Here is a 23,159-nt window from a genome sequence, read left to right on the forward strand (position 1 = left end):
CTGAAAATTCATTGTTGTTGTTGTTACTCTTCCCACAGTTCTGATGGCTTTACACAGTGGGTCGTCTTTGCTTAGATGTCATTAAATGTGTATAAATGACTTGGACATATTCGGGGTGTACTTTAAACACTACCATACCACTCCTAACAGGCATTTACAGTGACTTGTATGTGTAGTGTTATTCTGATGCTGAGTTTTTATTTATCTATTTTGATGAAGTGGTTTTTATTTTTTTCTCCTAAAATAGTTTTTCTTTTTTTCATAATATGGCTTTAAAATCTTCATTATGAAGTCTAATTAAGTAGACATAGTTTATATGTGACTTAAAAAAGAATAACCCTTAAAGTTTATATGTGACTTGAAAAAGAATAACCCTTAGTTTCTATTAATCTTTATGTTAAAATATACGTACCTCTCAAGTATTTTAAACAGTTCTTATTTGTCTGTTAGTGAAATTTTAAAACAAAACACTTGATCAATTATTCTTTTGAAACTTTAGTTAATATATTAACTTTTCAACGTGACTGACTAATCTTGATATTTAGGGGAAGTCTGCCTCATGTTGTTGCCACTGGTAAATATTGTAACATAAATTGTTTTAGTAGAGTTACCTAGTCAGGTTTTTCCAACTTAGCATTTTATATTTCAGGGTTCTCCTGACATAGTCAAAATGCTAAAGGTTACAGTTTTGTAGACATGTGTTTTAAAACCCAAATACAAGTTACTTTAAAAGAAGCCTACCCCCCCCCCCTCCATTTTTGTGGGAAGGGCTGGGTTCTATTGCAGAGCCTCCTGAGCAGCCAGGATCACAGGTGCAAGCCACCAGCGCCAGGCTTCAGTGATCATTTTGTAAGTGTTTTAACACTTACACTACAAACATCTGAGAGAATGGAAACCACCAAGAAGCTTGACCATCCGCCTGTCTGCTTCTTTATTCTTCCTTTTCAATAAATGTAATTGCACAGATGCCAGGGAGGAGGAAAAGCCCATGGATTCTAGGAGTGTCAAAAATTCTGAATATAAAATATATTCCGAGTGTTTGTAAGCATAGAAAAATAAGGGTAACTTGAGAAAGAGAAGCAACAGTAATACATAGACCTAGAGTATAGGGTTATTAAAAATGAAACTTAAAATTCTCTAATATTTCTTTTCTTTTTCTATCAAGTTGCTATAGCCCAAGGTGGAACAATCCAGATTTCTAACCCAGGATCTGATGGAGTTCAGGGACTACAGGCATTAACAATGACAAATTCAGGAGCTCCTCCACCAGGTGCTACAATTGTACAGTACGCAGCACAATCAGCTGATGGCACACAGCAGTTCTTTGTCCCAGGCAGCCAGGTTGTTGTTCAAGGTACAGCTTATTAATCTAATACATTTAGGATACCTATTACTATATGACACCTTTTAGAGGCAATTTCATAGTTTGTGAAATATGTAGAAGATAGATGGGGAGGGTGGGGAACACTTAAAAGGATTGAAGAAGGAATGTTTTAATGCATTAAACAAGTTAAATGAGAAGATCTTCAGTTGTCATCCATAAATGCTGTACCTAATATATTCTGTTACCTATTCTATCAGAATTAAGTGTGTAGTCTGTGAAGCCCTGAGTTTGTTTTTTTCCATAGCTATTACATTCAAGTCTAACTTCCAGACAACTCATTTAAAAACAAATGCTGGTTTTTGTGTGAATTGTTCTTTTATATTGCAGTTTAAGTTACTCATTCTAGCTCATATGAAAGTTGACTGTAGTGAAATAAAACAGTTAGGATATAGCTCTAAGCTCTTAGGGTTATTAAGATTTCAATTAAATTTGAGTTATGCATTATTTTAATTTCATTCAGTTGTGCTTATGATAACTGTAACATGTATTTAATGTGAATTTCAAAAAGCCTATGGTTTAATTTAGTCCTATTCCTTTGGGTTCATTTGCTTAGGATTCATCATACCAACTTGTTGTTGTCATTGTTTGGGGGATTGTTTTGTTTTTTGGGAGCTGTTCTGTTTGGGCTTTGCTTTTTGAGACAGGGTCTTGCTATGTGGACCAGGCTGGCCTTGGGCTTCAACCCCCCAAGTGCTAGAATTATAGAAATATGCCACCATGGGGAGAGTAATACTAGTTCTTTTTGGTTTGGTTTGAAAGTTTTGCAAGTATGGAGAAAAAACAGATTATAATTGACAAATCTCTTGGTATTTAGCTTTACTCCTTATTTTAAGAGTTAATGTGGACTAACGTGTGACTACATGAAGAACTGAAATGGTGATATTTATGTTGTAAAAAGAATCATAGTATTCACTCAATACTTCAGTGTTCTCTTTTAAAAGTAAAATTAAAACCATCTGTTATATTTTCCCTGTACTCATGAACCCTACATGACTAAATGAGTAATCATAAAAGAATAAATAGTCAATTCTTCTCATGTTATCTTTTTTACATAGGAAAAAATTGCAAATTTGAGACTTGGTCTTTATAATTTTTTGTTTTATATAATATACACCTAACTTTTGTGTTTTGGGGTTTTAAGAACTCTTTTTCTTCCATAAGTCACAGAGTTACTTTTCTACATTGGCTTCTATGACCTTAATAGTTCTAGTTTCTTAATTCATGTGGGACCCACCTCTGAATGCAGTATTAGGTAGGAACCCATTTTATTTTTTTCCAAATATGGAGTTCCTGCTGGTGGTTTGCCTCTCATTAGTTACACAGTAGGTTCTCATGTGTACTGGGATCGCTCTCAGAATTCTCTACTCTGTGCCATGCATTTCTTTCTATGTGCCATCTGGTTTGTTATTTCATAGAACAAGTTCCCCTTCTTTGTCTTTTTCTTATTTAGCATTGGTGAGGTATTATATGTGTTTACCATAAGTTTGAGTTTTTAAGTAACAATAATAACAAAATAAAACAAATGAAGAGATTGCATTTAACTTATAGATTAATTTAGGTAGAGTGGAAGTCTTTAATAATGTTGAAGTGACCAATTCCATGCCAGGTACCCGTTGCTCATACCCATAATCCTAGCTACTCAGGAGGCAGCAGGAGGCAGAGATCAGGAGGATCAAGGTTTGAAGCCAGCCCAAGCAAATAGTTTGTGAGACCCTATCTCGAAAACACCCATCACAAAAAAAGGGCTGGTGGAGTGGCTCAAGGTGTAGGCCCTGAGTTCAAACCCCCGGCACCGAGAAAAAAAAAAAAAAAAGACCAATCCCAAACCAGACAATGCCTCACTTATTCAGATCTTACTTTCTTTTAACAGTTGAAATTGTTTCTCCATTAAGTTCTTGCCCAACTGTTTCCTAAATACATTGTAGGTTTTTTGTTTGTTTTCTGGTATAAATTGTACCTTATTTTTCTATTACATTGTCTAGTTGCTGATGTAGTAAAATCATTGTTTTTTTTTTAAATGGATCTTTTATCGATTAACCTTGCTAAACTCTAACTACTTTTAATAACATGCCCATTCTTTATGTCCATCTGTGATCTATGTGAATGTTTATGCCACATACAGACAATGGTGTTTTGTTGATTCCTCCCAGTCTCATCTCTTCTTGCTTTTCTTTTTCTCCTTTCCTTTCTCTCTTTATAAAGATAACAGTAGCCAGGAATTCTAGATCTGTGTTAAGCATAGCAAAGTCCATGGACATTCCTGAACTTAAAGACAATATTCCCTTCTTACCTCCCACCCTTCACTGAAAGGTCGCATCAATTTCTTTCTGCATTCTCAGTGCTTATCTTGCTGATGTCTCCACAGTATTTAACACTCTTGACCTCTGCTTCCTTTACTTCCTGGCACCCCATTCTCCATTTTTCTTCTCCCTTTCCTGTCTGTCTTCTAGTCTCCTTTGCTGAGCTGGGCTTCCTTTGCCTGTTTCCCAAATGTTATGGTATTTCTCAGTGCTACATTCTGGGCCCTCTTACAGTGGGTTTTAACTCTCTTCCTGGATGACTTTCCCTCCAAGTGGCTATTTAGGTGTCCTCCCCCACCCACAGACATCTCTGACTCCCTGAGTCCAAAGCTTGACTTCCATTTTTCCACCCTAGATCTCCTGTCACTGTTTCACTGATAAACTCTTTCCCATCTGTTGCTTTAAGTCAGAAACCTGGGAGTCCCCCCTTTCTTTTCTACCCCTTTCCACTCTTTTCTACCCCTTTCCACCCAAAGCCACTTCATATAGATTCTTTCCCCCAGCTAAGTCACCCACATCTTTACTCTCCCACCCTCACGGTCCCTGTCTAGTTCAGGCTGCTACCCTGTGATCTTCACTCCTGTTGCAATGCAGGTGGCTGCCCTGAAACTAGTACTCCTAGTCATGACAGACACAACAGCTCTCTTCTTGGCTCAACGAGAGTCTCTGTCTTCACCCCTCTCAGAGATTCTGGAAACCACTAATGTTTCTTACAACAAAGAGCGTTACCCTGATGTTTCTCCTTCAACATTATAATACTTATACATGTGTCCCAATCCACTCAAGCTGCTATAGTGAAATACATGAGGCCAATCAATAGCTTTCACAACACACATTTATCTTTGCACACTTCTGGAGGAAGGGAAGTCTAGGAATCAGTGTCTGGTGAGGGCCATATTTTTGGTTCCTGGACAGCCACCTTCTCTTTGTGTCCTTACATGGTAGAAGAGGTGAGGGAGCATCTAGGGGCCTAATCCCACTCATGAGGGCTCCACCCTCAAAACCTAATTACCTCCTTATACTAGTGGATTGGTTTAAGAATTACAGCAGAGGCATGGGAGGGACACAAACATTCACTCTATGACATCACATCAGAACCATTCGATGAAGCCCACTATTTGCTATACAAGGTCTAAAATTCTTCATGCGGCCCAAGCCTGTGTTGGATCTAGGCCTTGCTCCTTTGCTGGCCTCCTACCTCTCTTCTTCTCCTTCTTTTGTAATGCAGTTCTATGCCTTTTGGTTTCTCTGATGATCCATCCTTTTCTCCTCTCCAGTACTTTCATACTTACTTTTTGTCTCCACAAGCACATTTTCCTGGTTGTTTGCATTATTCAGGTTTCATCTTAGATGAGACTTCCTCCAGGAAGCCTTCCTTCCAAATGTGGCAAACGAAAACCCCCTTCAAGTTGCCACTGACCACGACTCTCAGTTTCCTGCCTAGATCCTAAGTCCTGTTTAGACCATGATTCTTAGTGCTTAGCAGAGTCCCTGGCATATGATAAATGTGCAGTAATCATTCATAGAATGAAACTGACATAATCTTCCTGTGTGGAAAAGTTGTTAGTTGCACATGCTGATTGACTGACTTTCATTAATCTAGGAAATACATTAAAACCTTCCTAGTAGCAATAATTAACCAAGCATCCTCCCTGTACCCTTTCTTACCCTCTTCTCCAGCACCCTCATGCCAATGTAAGGAAATATTGAGATAAAAATCATGCTGAACTTTTTGAACTTTGAAATAGAATTTGCTAATAGTACGCCTGGACCCAAGCCCTTGGGAATGGCTGGGATGAAAGAGTCCAGGATGGAGCCGCTGGTTGAGACTGATGTCTAGGTTGAGCACTCTTACTTAGTCAGGGTGTCTTTAGTGGAAATTCCAGGCCTTTGCAGGAGCTCTGGAGGATTACTAGAAACATGCAGCATTCCTGACTTGTCGCTTGCCATGAACCTGAATGGAAGCCCCTGCGTTTACTGGGGGATGCTTCATCAAAGAAGGCAAAACTGGACTGGGATGTCATTTCATTGACACCAGGTCAGGCTGACTTTTCCTCATTGTACAATCCACTGGGGGGGGGGGTGAGAGGGGGAAATAGAGGGTGTCAGCAGCATGCCACTTATTTCTGGCAATAGAGATGCAGATGTTCCCTTTCCCCCTTCCCCAGGCTATAGTCTGGTATACTGCAGAACATTTGCCAACTTTGTGTCTAAACTTGCTGTTCTTAAATTTTCTGTAATGATCCACTTTTCATGTGCTGAACCTTCATTAAGTGATCCAAAGAAAATTTGACATTTGAAAAAGTTTGTGAACAAGGCTGAGTTCAAACCCCAGTACCACCAAAAAAAAATTTTTTGTGAACAGTAATTGTGATTTTTGTATGAATTTTAAAAATCACAAAATTCTTTTCAAGGGGCTTTAGTTGGTAAAAATAATGCATTAAATTGAATTACAAATTGCTATTTTTGTGAAACAAAAAGGTCAAATATCAGCAAGTTCATTTGATTTAATCTAACAGTTATGAAAGAATGCTATATAAAACTTGCTACATTAGCATAGTGAATTTTTAAAATTTCAATATCTATTCCCTTTGAGTGCAATTAGCCAATTTGTTAGAGGAACAGCTGGATTTTATGGTAGTAGAGCAAATGGTTCTGCAAATAGAAATGTAAGTGAAAAAGGCAACTGGCTAGTTCTTACTTGCTAAATTTAGAAGGGGCTAGGAAACAGTATTTTTGCACCCACAGGTTTTTTGTTTTTTTTTTAATCCCCAAAGTTAGAACCTCCAAGTACTTGTTTTCTTCTTTGAATTACAAAAAAAAAGTAGATAGGGTTTTTCCCTTCCCTCCCCCATGTTTACTTAGAAACCTTGGAAACAGCAATAATAAGTAACTTCTTAAGATCCAACCCTGGAACTTCTAAAGCTAGAGTCACTTTTTGCCAGAGCTCATCTCAAGAGACTTTTATGTAAAAATGAGAAACAAGGGCATTGAGATGTTTTATTACAGGAAGAGTTTTTATAGGGCTCTGGTTTCCGTGAGCTCGCTTGTGACAAAGCAAATTGATGGCAGCGATAGGCTAGTGATGTCATTGTGATGTCAGTACTCCTGCTTATCTTGCACATGCTTGCTAGTTTGGAACACTTTATGTGGAACTGTGACAGGGAGGGGACACAAGAGCATTCTGCATGCAGAAGCCCGTCATGGCTGTAACTGGCGATGAAACAGGTAAGAATTTCAAAGAAGGGCTTGATGAATACTGCAGGTGTTTTTGGAAGTTTAGGAAAAGTATTTGGGACCATTGGAGTGTTTTCAAAAAGTGTTATTTCCTAGTCGCTTGGAGGTAAGAAGTTTCTTTGAGGTCTGTTTGCACGCTCAGCTCCTGTGTGAAGGCATCTTAAGGAAATTGTTGTTTTGATCAGTTTTGATCGTGGGCTGGACCCTGTCTCTCTCGCTCCACCCCTCCCCTGCACCAGCCCATCCACCCCGCGGAAACACGCTGTTCTTTCTCGGGCAACCTGTTGCAAGTTGTGTCTGTGGTCACAAGCCAAGCGTTTATGGTTTCACGTTGCAAACAGTGAGGCTTCCGCTTTCATTACTGGGCACAGAGGTGGCCCGAAGAGCAGAGGCTTATACAGGGTGATCGCAAGGCCGCCCTCCCTGCCCGGGTCTTTCCTCCCGTCCTGAAAATGGTCTGCTCCTCCGCTAATTGAGTTCAAAGGGCTGACGTCACTACATTTCCTGGAATCGTGTTTCAGCAGGGAAGTGGAAAAGTTAACTCCAAGCGAGCTGCACACTGACGTCAGCGGCAGGCACGCTGTCACTTAGTCAGTTCCTCTCGGCTTTGTCAAGCGCTGCTGACAGATCGGGCTGGGCTCCCAGGGCGCCCGAGCTGGAGGAGCTTTCCTCCTGCCTTTGCTCCAACCTGCCCTTCCGGGGGACAGTCTGCTGCAGAGGGGGCTCTTTCCCTCCCCGAACGCCACCAGGGCCTGGCCTGCCAGCTCAGCGGTAAGGTCGTGCCCCCTCATGGGGCTGTCCCACACGTTCCGGACAAATGGCCTATATTTAGGTTTGAGGGGTTCTGGGCTCCTACTCTATCTACAGGACCCCGGGATTCAGAGTGCTCTCTAGTGCCCAGTCCCGGAAGTGCTGGTCTTTTTCATTGTGTCGTTCTCCCTGTCCCCCTCCCCCCTCTCCATCCCTTTCTCTCACTTCCCCAACCTCTGGAATTTAAATCTGTAACCAGTAATTCCGTAAGTGGTTTGCTTTTTTCAATTACAGATAAGTGATTTTGAAAGACTTAGTAACTAGTGACCTTTGTGTGCTTTTGCAACATTGTTTATTCAGTTGGTCTTATTGTAACCCAGTTCTGAATTTGCAGTTGAGTTCACTGATGAATGGGTGATTACACAGGCTTCACCACAATTTAGCTCATTAGGGTTAGTGAGCCCAGACTCCTGGATTGGAGCAGTCCATTGTTTTGAGCTAGTAAAACCTGCATCCAATTCTTTTTAAGATTGTCTAAGGAGTTTTTTGTTTGGTTTGTTTTGTCAAAAGAAGTTTTTGTGACTTTATAGGGGTGCTGTAGAAACTCTCAAATGACAAATTTATTATAAGATACAAAAGAACTGAAAATGATCTCAAAGACTCCATGTCATATATTAGGAACACCGTGTGGTGCCTTAGAACTGAAAGGCATTTTTGTGCATACATTTATTTTCTAAAAGGTATTGGTTTATATATTTCTTTTAACTAAACCTTTAATTCCTGTTCACTATTTGACTTGCCTAAGCACAAAAAAATAAAATAATTAAAAATACTGAGTATATTTAAATATGAATGTTTCAGTTAAATATTTACATAAATTTTAGCCATTGCTTATAAATTAACATTTTGTGCATTTATGTTTATGAAGTGAACATACTATCTTTGAAGAATTTGTTTTCATAATCTGTTGTCACCACTAATGCTAAATACTCATGATTTCCCTTTTGGGTTTAAAACTTTCAAAACACTGAAACTTAGAAATGTCAAACAATATAGAACTTTTTTTTTCTCATGACCTGATTGTGTTTTTGGAAATAATGATTTTTTAAAAAACTGTTCTGTTCTCACAGAATCACTGCTAGCTAAAAAGCTCTTTGAAAATGAGAAAGGCTTTATTTCCTTTTTTTTTTTTTTTTTTTAAAGAATCAAAACAGCACATAATTTAAGAAATTTTTCAAAAGTCCCCAGGACAGCTCTCAGAACCATGCCTTTTGGAGTCTCAGTTCTGGGCTAACACTGCAGATTGCCAGCCTACAGGAACTGATCTGCATCAGTGGCTTGCAAACTTTTTGACCATGACTGTATTTTATATGATGGCCCAGTGGATACATGTGTGTTGTGTGTGTATATACTCTGTGTTTATATAAAATAAGTTTCAGACATGATATTTATACTTCCTTTCCATCCTATTTCTTTTTTTAAAAATGCTATTCTTGACATACAAAACTGATTTTATGATCCATCAATGGTCTGCCATTTACAGTTTGAAAAACTGATCTAGACCTAAATCTGGCTTCTTGTACTAATGTCTGGCCTGGAAAAGATTTTCAAAGCATTTACTTACATGGATCATGGAATCTGATATAAAAAGTGAATGTCTGTAGCTTATAGGATTATATTGTTGATTCTGTTGTGTATAATTTAAATTTTTATTAGAAATTATTTTGTTTTATTCATAAATTGATTGTGCTAGGAGCATAATTTAATGTCTTTTAGACTTTGAGTCTTAGTAAGTTATACTTCAGCTGGATTTCTGAATTTTTAAAAGCATATTTTCCAACTATCCAAATTTGTAAAACAGCCTCTTAGTTATTATTTGATACATGAGAACAGGGAACCTATCATTTTTGTGAATGGAAGCTTTTGGCAATGATTTTTGTTAGAAAAATTTGACATTAAAGGAGTGATTTTGATCAGGTTTTAATTTTTCTTTTAAATTAGTAGCATCACAAGTTATAATGATGTTGGAAGTGAAAATAACAAGTTTTTTATCTGCCTTAAGTGGATTGGCAAACCCAGAGCTCTTTGGAGGATGAAATTGAAAATGGCTATTATATAATTTCCCTATTTTTGATAAAAATATAATGCAATATTTGAGATATTTATTTTACTTTGCCCTGTTTTATTTCCCTATTTGAATTTATTGCCTAATGAAATATTCTGATGATACTTTGCATGTATGTGAGTATTAAAATAAAAATCATAAATTACAAATGAAAGAATGTGCTATCAAAGATACTTTGAGAAGATGAGCAATACCCAGGAAAAAGAAAATACAGAGGAGCTCACTGAGGAAACCAGGTTTCAATACTGAAAAAGGAGAAGCACTTTCCAGGTTTCTCCCTGATTCTTCAGGGCAGGTACAATGACACACATTGTCTTTTGTAACTGAGTCAGATCAGAGGGTAAAGGAGCTTTCCAGGCTTACACAGGCAGTTAGTGGTGAAGCACCTTGGGTCTTTACACGGCTCTGGTTCTGTGATTCAGATCACACTACATCACTCTCAAAATTCACCTGCCATAGCACAAATTAATGCTGAGGTAGGATGAGCTACTTTTGTTTTTACAGCACTGCTTTTGAAGATATTAGCATCATTTTAAATAGACAAAACAGAGTTTTCTAGAAAATGCATTATTACTCTCATAGGATAATAAAGCATTATCAGCCATTATGAATGCAGAACATTAAATTTCAGTATTCCAAATTTCCCATCTTTTTATAGATTTCCTAACTCCAAGATTTTTACTTAGTGAGCAACCTAAAAATATGTAACATAGGTTGATAATTGTCATTATTTCTCTATATATACAGTGAAAAAAATATGGTGATATATATATTTCAAAGCATTACATTGCACACCTTGAGTATATTGAATATATACAATTTTTACTTGTTTAAAAGCTGAAAAAAATGACTTAATTCTATGTGGTCTCTGTGTTGTAGTAATTGTAACAAATTTGAAAATGTTCAATGCTTAAATAGTGATTTTTATGTAGGATTTCATCTTCCCAGACAAGATGGAGTGCTGGGGAAGGAAAGCATGGATAAGTCTGATGTGGGTCTTAGGAGCACTGTTTTGTGTGGTGGATGGTAGAGTAGGAGAGAGACAAAAGTGGGGATGATGGCAGCAACTGAGTGGAGTTGGGAAAAGAGCCCCCTCCCCCACCTATAACCGTTACTACTAAGCTATTTCTATTGCTTCCTGAGGTGTGTTTAAGATTGGTGACACATAGTGAAATGACATATGAAGGCAGGAACACTCTATATATAAAAAAAAAAAGTCTCGCTGGGTGTGGTGGTAAACACCTGTAATCTCAGCACTTGGGAAGTGCTGAGGTCAGCCTGGGATATGTAGTGAGACCTGGTCTCAAAAACAAACAAACAAACAAACAAACAAACAAAACTAAGCAAAATTTTTGTTCAGTTAGTGTGCTCAGTGCCATAATATTGCAATAAATAAGTGGATAAAATTGTCGCACTTTGGAGGTATATTATTTGGAGGCATGGGGCTGGGTTTCTTATTTTTTGTTTCCTACTCTGACTTGTGGCGTTTTCAGGTTTCTTCTTACTAGTCTGACAACAGTATATCATTTGGTCATTTGTGATTCTCCACCTTTGAGGTTCTATTTTAAATAATTCTGCTCAAAAAGGACACTTTTATGTTACCTTTTAATAATTTATTCTCTAAAGGGATAGATATAATGTATTATAAATTTTAAAACTTTTTAGACAAAATAAGGAATAAGAGCCATACATTTTAATTCCTTGGGTTTGTTAGAAGGGAAACTCCAGGGGAGCTTTTATTTATGGATGTTATAAGCCTTTTAACTAACATACAGTATAAGATAATTTGGAACATTGTCTTTCAGAATTTAAGGAAGGGAAGAGGAAGGGAACTAACAAATGCTGAATGCCTGCCATGTGCCAGGCACTGTGCTAGACACTGTGACATACATTGCAGGGTTTATTGTGAGTATGAAATGATATAATATGTCCCCATTTTACAGATGAGGAAACTGAACTTGCCCCAAGTCACATGGCTGGTAAGTGGCAGAGCTGGACTAGAACCCAGACTCCAAATCCCATGCTTTTTCTGCTGTACGGTGTTTAAAGCTTGCAAAGAGAGGTATGAAGTTAATGACCAGAATTGAGAGTTCTAGGAATATCTTTTCCATGAAACCTTTGATACCAAAATCCTGAATTTATTTTTCATCTCAGGACTTATATGGTTGGGACCACATAAATAGAACTCTCTGCTTTTAAAATGCCAGGTTAGACACTAAAGTATATCTAAGGGAAGATTTAAGAAATATGGTGCCTTTTGTTACGAAAGGCTCTTGAAATAAACACATAGCATTTTGTAGGACTTCCCATTCTTAAGGTTAAATACAGCTAAAATAGTGTGTCTACAGGAAAGGCTGCTCATTTACACATTCCAAATGACAGTGGGCTGTGCAGAAACCCTAGGAAGTTCACAATTTACTGCACAGTGCACACAGAAATTCATGAAGTACCCATCCCAAGTACTGTGCTAGTACAGTTCTAGGGCATACCAATATGAAAAGATTCTGTCCCAGACTTCTCTGAAAGATTTTGCTTCCTGAGAATAAAATTAGCATATAAAGATCTTTTCCTTATTATCTACCTTCAGTCATAATTTTTAAGTACTCCCTGATGACCCAACATGTTTTCAGGAAATAAAGATGGAATCTTAAAGCTGGGTGTGTTGGTGCACCCCTGTGATCCCGGCACTCAGGAGGCTGAGGCAGGAAGACCACAAGGCCACCCTGGGCCATATAGTGAGACCTTGTCTCAAGAAAAGAAAAAAAAAAAAGAAAATCTAGAATAAAAAGTAATTTTGGACCTTTTTAGGAATTGACCTTTGTAAGGTAATGGAATAAAAAACCGTCATCAAAGAATGTAGGGTGTTTTTGTTTGTTTTTTTTTTTTAACTATGATTCTTTGTATCTAATCTGCTTTAAGTTACCACCAAATTCTTGTTGCAAACTGAAGCTCACTAATGTAAACACTTTTTCATAACTTATTTCAAAAATAAAACTTTTTGCCACTTAGATTTTCTCAGAAAGAAGACATTCTCTTTGCCCATATCTTTTAAATGTACTTTACCAATTAGATTATCTTTGAATGCATAGAATTTTATCCTTTTACCATTAGAAGTATACTATCTTCTAAACACTTTGAGCTAACCCAGAAATTTATTCTACCTAATTTATGCTAATTCATATTTCTACCTTGAACTAGTGGGCTTTGACTTGTGTTAAAGCAAATAAAATGAATATCTGCTATATTTATAAAACATCTAACAGCCCAAAGCTAATAAAACCAGGTCTATCTTTCCCCTTCAAAGAAAGTAAATGATTTTTTGGAGCTACTGCTCAAAATGTTTAAGAGTGCTTCATCTGGAATTGCCATCCATCCTTCATACTGTCAAATCGGGTCCTTCAAGGGCAACTGTGGCTTTTGGAAACAGGCAAAAATTGTTTGGAACCATTTCTGGTATCCATTTTCATCTGTAAAGTATTCCTACATTCCTCCTTCCCTGTTTATTTTTTTAAAAAAGGATACTTTTGTATATCACATAGGCATTCTGCTCTTCCTTCCTGTAGCAGAAAATAGCAAATGTGTACAAAATTTAGAGTGGACTGAGCTCCTGGGTTCATTGCTATAGCAGTTTTTGCCGTTCTTTGTGAGCAGTGTGAGGACAGAACAACCCTAGAGCCAGGTCTGCATCCAGACAGCCTGCAAATGTCAGTGCGGTGACATGTACACTTCTCCTTCGTCACTGGCTATTGTTCCAATTTTAGAAAGCCCACGCAGCCCCCAGCTGTTGCATTGTTTCAGCCTTTATCATCCCCGAACCTTCTTCCCTGGATGTGGGTAAAGAGAAAACGGGGAAGGACTGTGCTGTTCTGTGTTCCATCCCATCTCCTCTGCAGTATGATCACAATTTTTTTTTAAATCTTGTAGTAGTAAGTTTACAACTGTTTTTTTCTGCATTGTCCCAAAGCTGCAAATTTCCCACACGTATAGTGAGATGTGCATGTACTATTTTGAATAGTCACAAAACCAAATTTAGGACCTTTCCCAAGCTTATTAATAGAGATTTGACTGGTGATCATTAATCCCAGTTACAATTTATTGCCATTGTTTAAAAACTTACATAAAGAAGGAAAAGGAAGGGCTGGAGGAATGGTTCAAGTGGTAAGATTGCCTGCCTAGAATGTGAGGCCCAGAGTTCAAACCCCAGTGCCACCAAGAAAAAAAAGAAAGAAAGGAAAAGGCAGTACATTCTTACAAATGGCCTTTTAATTAATTCTATGTTGAGTCTTAGGCAATCTTCCCTAAAAGCCGTGATTTTTCTTTATTTCACCTAATCCTCAAACCCTAGGTGGAAAAGTGTTTACCCAATTAGAAGCAAACAGATTGTTTAGTTTTTAACTTTTGAAACTGCTTGACTATTTTCTTTCCTTTTCAGTAACAGTATTCCACTTAGGTGAAAAAGTCTTTGTCTCCCATTGTGGAAAATTGTCAGTTCTTACTCAATGGGTATAATACCATTGAAATGTAAAAATATGGAAGTACTGTATTTCCTCTTTTGATTGGCATTCGGTTTGGATCCATTTTGTAGGATTTAGTAACTGTTTTTAACTCCTTTCTTGCAGTTAGCTTTGAGAGAGTATGTATTTTGAAATATATCATCAGAGTATCAGATTAACTCTGGACCACACGCTCTCAAAGTTGCAGTGTTGGTGGTAGAAACATATTTTACCACTCAAATCCATCCGTCTTTTCTAGGAAGCTATGTTGATTGCAGTTGATAGACAAATTTTGAATATAAATTAGGAAACTTTGAACATTTTCTTTTAGTTATCAATCTGAATATTAAGTAAATATTAAATCTGTCTGTTAACTGTATGATTATACTATTCTTAGAAAATATTTTAAGTGAACACTTAGAAATGTGTTACCTTAAAAAACAAGACAAAAACTTCTCCCTAGAGAAGCCAGTTTTAAGAAGAGTTATGCTGGGGTTTTTGTTGTTAACTGCAGTTGCAGTAAACTGGATTCCTTCCCTGGCCTCCATCACTTTCTTGGAGTAGGACTTTCAGTAACTTTTCAGGCATGGTATAGGGTAGGGAACACTTTGGTACACTTAGAGGGTAGTGATGTACTGCTAAAGCTGGCATACACTGCTTGTCAGAGCCAACTGCTACTTCAGCATTTTATGAACTGGTTGTTAAAACAGCCATTATTACAAATTAAACATGTACACTCACATACATTACACAAAAAGCAACACGATTTCTAATGATTTTTTTCTTCCGTGCTCTTGAGGTTGTTCACATGTTGATCTGTACGGTGTACCACTTACTGCTTGTCTCTTCCCAGCTCTACATTCAGTGAAGTCACAGTGGTGGCTTTAATAAAATTGGTCACTGTGAAAGTATTTCCATTGTGGGAATCAGATCAGGCCTCCCCTTCTCCCCAAGATGTTTCTTGAATGTTTACCTGCACACCACTGATGTGAACCTAAGTGAACTCTTAGTTTAAAAACCTGTCCACTTTAGCCATTGTCTGAAATGCATTGACAGTTCTCTATCTTAAATATGGAGAGTGTGGTGAATGCATGTCTTGTTCCCAATGCTGAATGGCATCTTTGATATTTAAGATTTCTGTAATCTCAGAGTAATCATCTTCAACATGACAAGGTCACCTCTATTGACATATAAAAAATATGTTACTTCCAGGTTAGTTTTACAGAAATATGAACTTGAAAACTGTTTATTTAAACTTGTAATGTTGTGTTTGATTGCAGCTGCCACAGGTGACATGCCAACTTACCAGATCCGAGCTCCAACTACCGCTTTGCCACAGGGGGTAGTGATGGCCACCTCACCAGGAAGTTTGCACAGTCCCCAGCAACTAGCCGAAGAAGCAACACGTAAACGGGAGCTGAGGCTAATGAAAAACAGGTAGGAGACTTCACTGGACAACAGAAACCACCTGAGGGTCACATGATTGTTACCGGGGAGCTTTAAAAATATTACACTTTTGCTAAGCCCTTTCTCCCAAGCTCAGTGTTATGTGGCATTGCTTGTGGCTTTGTGCTCTGCAATTGGTGAGAATTAGCAGGCGTTGAGTTCCCAGTCATTAAACTGTTTTCATTAGCAGGAAGTGTATCCCTGAGTGTTGTAAGGGTAATGTTCAAAAGATACAGTCATTTTTAAAAAATAAGAATAGACTTTATCACAAACACTTATTTTGCATATGGTTTTACTTTGTAATGTGGTATTGTGACAAGTATAATTTGAGCTCCTTTATATTAGCCAAATAAATTTAAATGTTAAAACATTTCTTTTTAAGTTCTTTTATCCTTTTATCTATTTTATAACTTCGTTTTTTTCACTATTATGATGAAATACATATTATTCTGACAAATTCTAGTCACATGCAAACACAAAATAACAAAAAGAATTAAAATCACCCATGCCAAAGCTGGGCGCCTGTAATCCTAGCTTCTTGAGAGGCAGAGATCAGGAGGATCTTTGTTTGAAGCCAGCCCAGGGCAAATAGTTCATGAGACCCTACCTTGAAAATACTCAACACAAAAAAGGGCTGTTAAGTGGCTTAAGTTGTAGAACACCTTCCTTCCAATTGTGAGGTCCTGAGTTCAAACCCCAGTACCACCAAGAAAAAAAAAAATCGCCCATGCCTCCTACTTCTCAGATGCCCACTAATAGTATAGTACATGTGCTTCCAACCTACTCTCACTCATCTTCTCTCACTTTTTTTTAAGTTTTAAGAATTCATTTTAGTATAACAGGATAAAGTGTGGACAAGATTGGGGTTGGGGGGAGAGAAACATTTCCTGTTCCACACAAAGGAAATGGGAGCAAAGTCCTCTCTCTCACTTATTTTTGCTCCATAGCTCTGCAGTTTTATTTTTAAGCATCAGCACATCATAAAATGGTAATTTCCCAAATATTTTTAAAATTTAAACTCTAAAATTTTAATTTGATTTGCATATTATTTTTGGTTTTGTTCTTATTATGGAGAATGGTGCAAATCAACTTGATTTGCAAAATGAACAAGTTGTTTAAGAGTTTCCCAGTAGTCTTGTCATCTATATGTAGGTGTTAAGTAATATGCTTTTTGCAAGGAAATAAAACATTTCAGTTGGGGCCATCGTCTTACCTGTCATCAGTACCATACAGTGGAGTTGACAGGTGTTACTGACCTAGTTCATCTATACATTGTGGTCACTGAGCCCCTAATATTCAGTTCTGAGTTCATCACTTTCCTTTGTAACTGAGTGTGAGCAGAATTAGCTATATTTAGTTTATTGGTGATAAATGGCCCAACTTAATATATTATAAGAATCCTTAATGTTCTCAAATTCAGTAGTTTCACTGATCATTGGATGGAATTTTGTATACTAGACAACTGAACGGATAGCCAAGAATGGGCACATCTTTGTCAGCACCTGCCCCAGGCTTACCAAGCCACTCATCCATGCCAGCATAACATCTTGCTCATAGTCCTGAAAGGGATGAATAGGTGGGGCTCACACAGACCACACTTGTTTTGTGGCAGTCTTGCCTGGGGGTTGGGAGCTACAGGTGTAGCTCAGTGGTACAGTGCTTGCCTAGTGAGCACAAAGCCCTGGGTTCAATTCCTAGCACCACTGGGGGGAGGGGGATCTTAACCTGGCCATGATGGTGCTTACCTGTAGCCCCAGCTACCTGGGTAGCTGAGGCAGAAGAATAGCCTGAGCCCACGGTTCAAAACCAGCCTGGATAACATAGTGAGACCCTGTCTCAAAAGAAAAAAAAAAATCCTTACTTTGAACTGGTGGAGAAAAATAGATTGTTTAAAATTATATTTTTTTTGAGGTTTCAGGAGCTGTGAATATATTTGCCTCTCTGGTCATAAAATACATTATAAACTTCAGTTTAGAAATATAAAGTGCTCTAATAATCAAACTGTAACATTGTTCCTTGATGTCTTGTTTTTCCCAAGGAAAATAGTTCTATTTCCTTTTTGTCACTATAGTCTACTCTCTGTTTGTTTATTTAATTTTAGCAGTACTGGGGTTTGAACTTAGGGCACTTTGCTTGCTGGGCAGGTGCTCTACCACCTGAGCCACACCCCCTCGATTTTAGATTTTGGGATTTTTACAGTAGAAATACTAAGGTGAGATAAACAAAAAGTGGGATCATATAAATGTACCACAGAGCCACCTCCCCCCCATATATGAGATCTCCCTAAGGGAAAAACTGTGACATTTTGTATTAAAATGTCTAATAAATAATAACTATTACCATTTGTGATTGTGCTGCAAATAAGGGAATGAGCTGTTGGCGAGATGTAGGAGGTTTTTAAATCTTATCACAGCATCCTGTCCTAGCTGGGCACCCCCTCCATGCTGTCTCTTTCTGCAGATCCCATTTACCCTCAGGGTCCAGCATAGCCACTGTAACACTCTTGCATGGCACTAGCAGGAAGAAGGGAGAGTGACTAAAGCCAAAACTCGCAGCTAGCTCACTCAACCCCTGAAGACTTTCCTGTGAGGAACTGAGGTTGAAAAGGCCAAGTAATAAGTTGGCCAAGGTTACATAGCCCAAACTGAAGAACTAGGATATGAAATAAGGCAATCTTCTTTTTTGGGGGGGAGGGGAAGAAAGTACTAAGGGCTTTAAACTTGCTAGGCAGGCGCTCTACCATTTGAGCCATACCCCCCACCCATTTTCCTGTAATTATTTTTCAGGTAGGGTCTTATACTTTTTGCCTGGAACCAGCCTCAGACTATCATCCTACCTATACCTCTGCTGTTGCTGGGGCTATAGACATGTGCCATCACACCCAGCTTGCTTTTTCTTTGAGATAGGGTCTCTCTAACTTTTTCCCCAAGCTGGCTTTTAAACCATAATCCCCCTGTCTTCACCTCCCAATCAGGCAGTCTTTATTCCAGAACCTGGGTGTAGCTCAGTGGTAGACCCTTGCCTTACACCAGGGTTGCCTCAAAAAGACCTCAGTGTCAGCTTCAGACTTGACTTCATGGAAAGTGTATAGGTTTTAAAATTAACATGAAAGATGTGTCCTGTACATTGGCTGGTATCTGTAATATATATTTAATTTTATTTCTACCAATACAGCAACAGTCTTTATTTCTGTACAACCTGGTCACCTTCTCCTCTTTGCCATATATTTTTTTTCCTCTCCATGCTGGGGCTAGTTGCATTCAAATGCAAGGCCTGAAAACTGAGCTGACTATTAATAGAAGAAACAGGTGTTTTCCATAGCTGAGAAGTACTTAGGAATGTGCCATCCAGTGGTGTAATTGGTCAAGGCTTTGTGCTTGGAACATTTGATGCTAGTAACACACACACACACACACACACACACAAAATATATATAAAGTATAGACATTTACAAAAATGAAATAAAAAAATAAATAAACTTTTAGTAATTAAGGACCACATAACATTGCTGCTAGGTTTTTAAACATGCATTTAGTGGTAACTTCTTCTGTAGAATGACTATCTTCCTTCTAGATCTAGAATTTAGTGTAATGATTTAATCATGAGAACCTTGTTATTGAAAATGAATTTTAGTTTCTCTGTAACGAGAGTTGAATTCTGTTTCCAAAGTGGCAGATCTGTGTGTTTGTATTTATTCTTTTTCTTGTGCATCATTTGGTTAAATTCATCACTATTTTTCAGGTTCAATTCACTATTAACATCTTAAAAAATTTTTTGTTAATCAATTGAGAAGTTGAGAACTTTGTGAGTTCACAGGATGAGAGCATTATTCTTGGTTAGGAAGTAGGGGTTGTTCTTTTCCTGCAGTCCATTAGGATTTCAAGGTTTCTTTTCTGCTGACTCTTGCTTTCCATAGAGAAAACACAAATATCCAGTCAGTGAGAGTCAACTATCCTAAAAATAGAACAAATGACCAATTCTGTTGTATGTGTCATGGTTAAGGATTGTAGCAATGCTGATTGGCATTACAGTAACTCATACTTAGACATGTAACATTACTTTGTTAAAAAAAGTAGTTGAATGACAATATATGGTAGTTATTCTATATTTGCATACTCTAAAATAAAGCTGTTATTAGAAGATATCTTTTAAAGAGAATTTAAGCAAAATACTTGTTATCCCTTCCCACACTGAAAAAAAGGAGACAGAAAATGTTGGTGATACTGCTTTGGGGTAGAATTAGGCATGAAAATTACTAAATCATCTATTTATTTGTGCTTATTGTTTTGGCTGCTGGTCTGTCCTTTCCTTTGAGCTGCTTCTAGTGCTTTAAAATTCAGCATATTGCATGTTAAATGAATATGTTTACCGAATAGTCTTACTGTGTGCTTTTGAGTTCAGTCACTTCCTTTTTCATAATTTTAATTGTGTTCTCACATTATTTATTGGCTTGTCTGAATTATTGACTGCTGTAATGTGTGACTCCCATTCTTTAATTTTCAGAAGCACTGTTCATTTCATTTTGGTTTATAAAAATGTACATGTTTTGTTTACTGTTGTAATTTATCCATGTTGTGTTTTCTAGCAAAAAGAAAAAACCTGTTTTTTGCAGTTGTGATTGTTCTTGTTTTACTGGTATTTAGTCTTGAAGAATACAAAATATTGGCATTTAAGTTTTCTGAATTTTACTTCAGGCAAGGCCTGAAAACTGAGGTGACTATTAATAGAAGAAACAGGTGTTTTCCATAGCTGAGAAGTTTATTTGGTCATTTAGACCAAATAAAATTTACTCATTGTGATAGAATAGGTGTGACTTTTGGAAGACAAAGAATAACTTAGAGGATTGAAAGGATCTATAAATGTTTTTGTAGGAGTTCTACTTGGAAAGGTGGTCCTTTTGTTGTACATTACCAAATATAATTCTAGTCATTGTCATCATGGGACATGTGCTCCAAGAAAACACCATTTGGTCAAATTGATTATGCTCTGTTGTCTTTCAGAAAGGCATGTATTTGGATCTGTTTGTTGTGTGGCTTTGTGCAATACTTTCCTAGGATTGATTGGCTGTTGATTTTGGGGGCAGAAGTTCATTGAGCCATTCTGGATTGTGCTGGAAAGTCATTCCTGTAGTCATTTGCCTTGTGTTGGTTCCAGGGAAGCTGCCCGGGAGTGTCGCAGGAAGAAGAAAGAATATGTCAAATGTCTTGAAAATCGTGTGGCCGTGCTTGAAAACCAAAACAAGACCCTCATTGAGGAACTCAAGGCCCTCAAAGATCTTTATTGCCATAAAACAGAGTAACTGTCTTTGACTTGGACCTTGTGTACTGTGAACTCTAATCAAGGAAGGCGATGCAGCACTTCTCATCGCCATGTGGACTTGTGCAAGGGACACTTGTGACCCTTAACTAAGAACCCAGTTTGGCTTAGTGTGTGAAATTGAATTGGGAATCTTGTTCCAAGATTTGGAATGCAACTATGACCACATTTACCAAGCTTACTTCAACTTGTTTGTCAATAGCATGCAAAAAAAAAAAAATTGTTTGCCTTTGCCTCTACTTTTTCCAGGGAAGCTGCTAAAGAATGTCGACGTCGAAAGAAAGAATATGTGAAGTGTCTGGAGAGTCGAGTTGCAGTGCTGGAAGTTCAGAACAAGAAGCTTATAGAGGAACTTGAAACCTTGAAAGACATTTGCTCTCCCAAAACAGATTAGTAGAAATATTTAACTATGAACTGATTACAACATGTACAGTTGCTTTTCAAGGCAATACAATATATAGCCGGCAAGAATAATGGCTTTTTTTCCTTTGTATCATTCATCTTACTTCCTAATCTCCAACATTCCTAAAATGCTTCACTGTATGTAGTTAATACTTAGCTATAACTTTCAATTTTAAAAAAAGAGGCAAAAGTGTAAAAATGTATGTAACAAATTCTTAAAATGAACTATTTGTAAGACTTATTCCAATGCTACATATTTGTAGTTCCCAAACCCTGTGTCATGAAGAGTGTCCTATGCAATAGAAAGTTTTGTAGGTCTTTAAATGGTCACCTTAGGAAAGGATGATCAAAGATGATGCATCCAGCAGTACAATAAAATTAAACCACAAAAAATACCTCAGGAAAGAATTGCAAGAAAATATATCTAATACTTATATGAGAATAGTCTAGAAATGAATTGATGGCATTTTCAGATTTTTATATTAGTGGCTTTGTAAAGAAAATATTGTATTGCTGTCCTTGAATGCCATAGTTGAAGGCAGTTTTTAATAGAACCATGTTGGTTGCAATTTGTAGTGTTTGGTGCTTATTTAACTAGCTGAACATTTACCACTTTTTTTTTATTCTATCGTGTAATATAAATGATCTTGCAGAAGTTCTTAGTGTTGGTTTGATATTACCTCATGAAAGTGGCTTATTTTTACTATTCAGAGTGGGTAAAAAGCCTATCAGAATCCTGTTGCACACCTTCAATGGTACGAGCTGATTTGGACATTGGGTCATGGTCCTTGCAAACACTTTTGTTGTCTCACCAGAAGGACAACCCCAGGGCTGGGGGCGTAGCTCAATGGTAGAGTGCTAGCTGTCACTAGAGCTCAGCTAGCACACATTAGGCCTGGGTTCCATCCCCAGAACTGCAAAGTAAATTAAAAAATAATATATGTTTTTTAAAGAAGGAGGGTCCAGAGCATTGACTGGAGGTCAGGCTTTGCAGTGGGCAATGCCTTGATGTAGATGGTCTGCTCCTTTTCTGGTCATGGCCCTCTAGTTTTGAACTTTAGCTAATGATCACAGGAATTTTGAAGTAAAACCAAAAAGACCTCAGATTTCAAAAGAGCTTGAAGTCCACAGTGGAGCAGCTATCACAGCAGTGTTGTTACTGGGGACCACAGTTTCTCTGTTTTTGGAGTAAAAAGCTTCTGTGCTTTAACCGCAAGCCCCCACTCGGTGGTGCTAGTTCACCTCTGTTCACTAACATTTATTGCCTATGGGCTCTGTGCTAGACCCTGCTGTAGTTTCTTCTGTAACTTCTGATTTACTAAGGATCTCCACCCCAGTTTCACTAGTACGACTGGTAATGAGCGAGAATTAGGAAGTGCAGAAATGGGATTGTTTATATGGCGTCTGCCTGCTGCTTCCCTTCTGTCATTTATAATTCTTTCCCTTATCTGTAACTTCCAGAAGGTAGGCCATGTCAATTTTGGCTTTCTTTTAAAATGCTTTTCTGTAGTGCCTGAGCCCTGAATTTTTTTATCTCATGTTTTTTTTGGTGGTACTGGGTTTTGAACTCAGGTCTTTGCACTTGCTAGGCAGGTGCTCTTCCACTTAAGCTACACCCTTAACCCTTTTTACTTTAGTTATTTTTAAGATGGGTCTCATGTTTTTGCTGAACCAGCCTGGACCTCAGTTGTCTTACTTATGCTTCC

The 23,159-nt window shown here is 37.8% G+C and overlaps 1 protein-coding gene across 18 annotated transcripts in view; it reads left to right on the forward strand.

The window, feature by feature from the left end:
- The window catches only part of Crem (cAMP responsive element modulator), a 71,474-nt gene extending 49,452 nt beyond the window's left edge, over positions 1 to 22,022 (forward strand). For 3 of the 18 annotated variants that reach the window (XM_074056377.1, XM_074056379.1, XM_074056382.1), the window contains 4 exons: positions 1,166 to 1,354; positions 11,740 to 11,775; positions 15,570 to 15,726; positions 21,301 to 22,022. In XM_074056377.1, coding sequence (XP_073912478.1) covers positions 1,166 to 1,354; positions 11,740 to 11,775; positions 15,570 to 15,726; positions 21,301 to 21,445 — 527 coding nt within the window. In that variant the 3' untranslated portion in view covers positions 21,446 to 22,022. Of the gene's footprint in view, positions 1 to 1,165; positions 1,355 to 6,597; positions 6,913 to 11,739; positions 11,776 to 15,569; positions 15,727 to 20,865 lie in introns of those variants that run through there. The other 15 variants (XM_074056376.1, XM_074056380.1, XM_074056378.1 and 12 more) reach the window with 10 other exon arrangements.
- The last annotated feature ends 1,137 nt before the right edge of the window (positions 22,023 to 23,159 follow it).

This window comes from Castor canadensis, chromosome 15 (assembly GCF_047511655.1).
Source record: "Castor canadensis chromosome 15, mCasCan1.hap1v2, whole genome shotgun sequence".
In the NCBI taxonomy this organism is placed as follows: domain Eukaryota; kingdom Metazoa; phylum Chordata; class Mammalia; order Rodentia; family Castoridae; genus Castor; species Castor canadensis.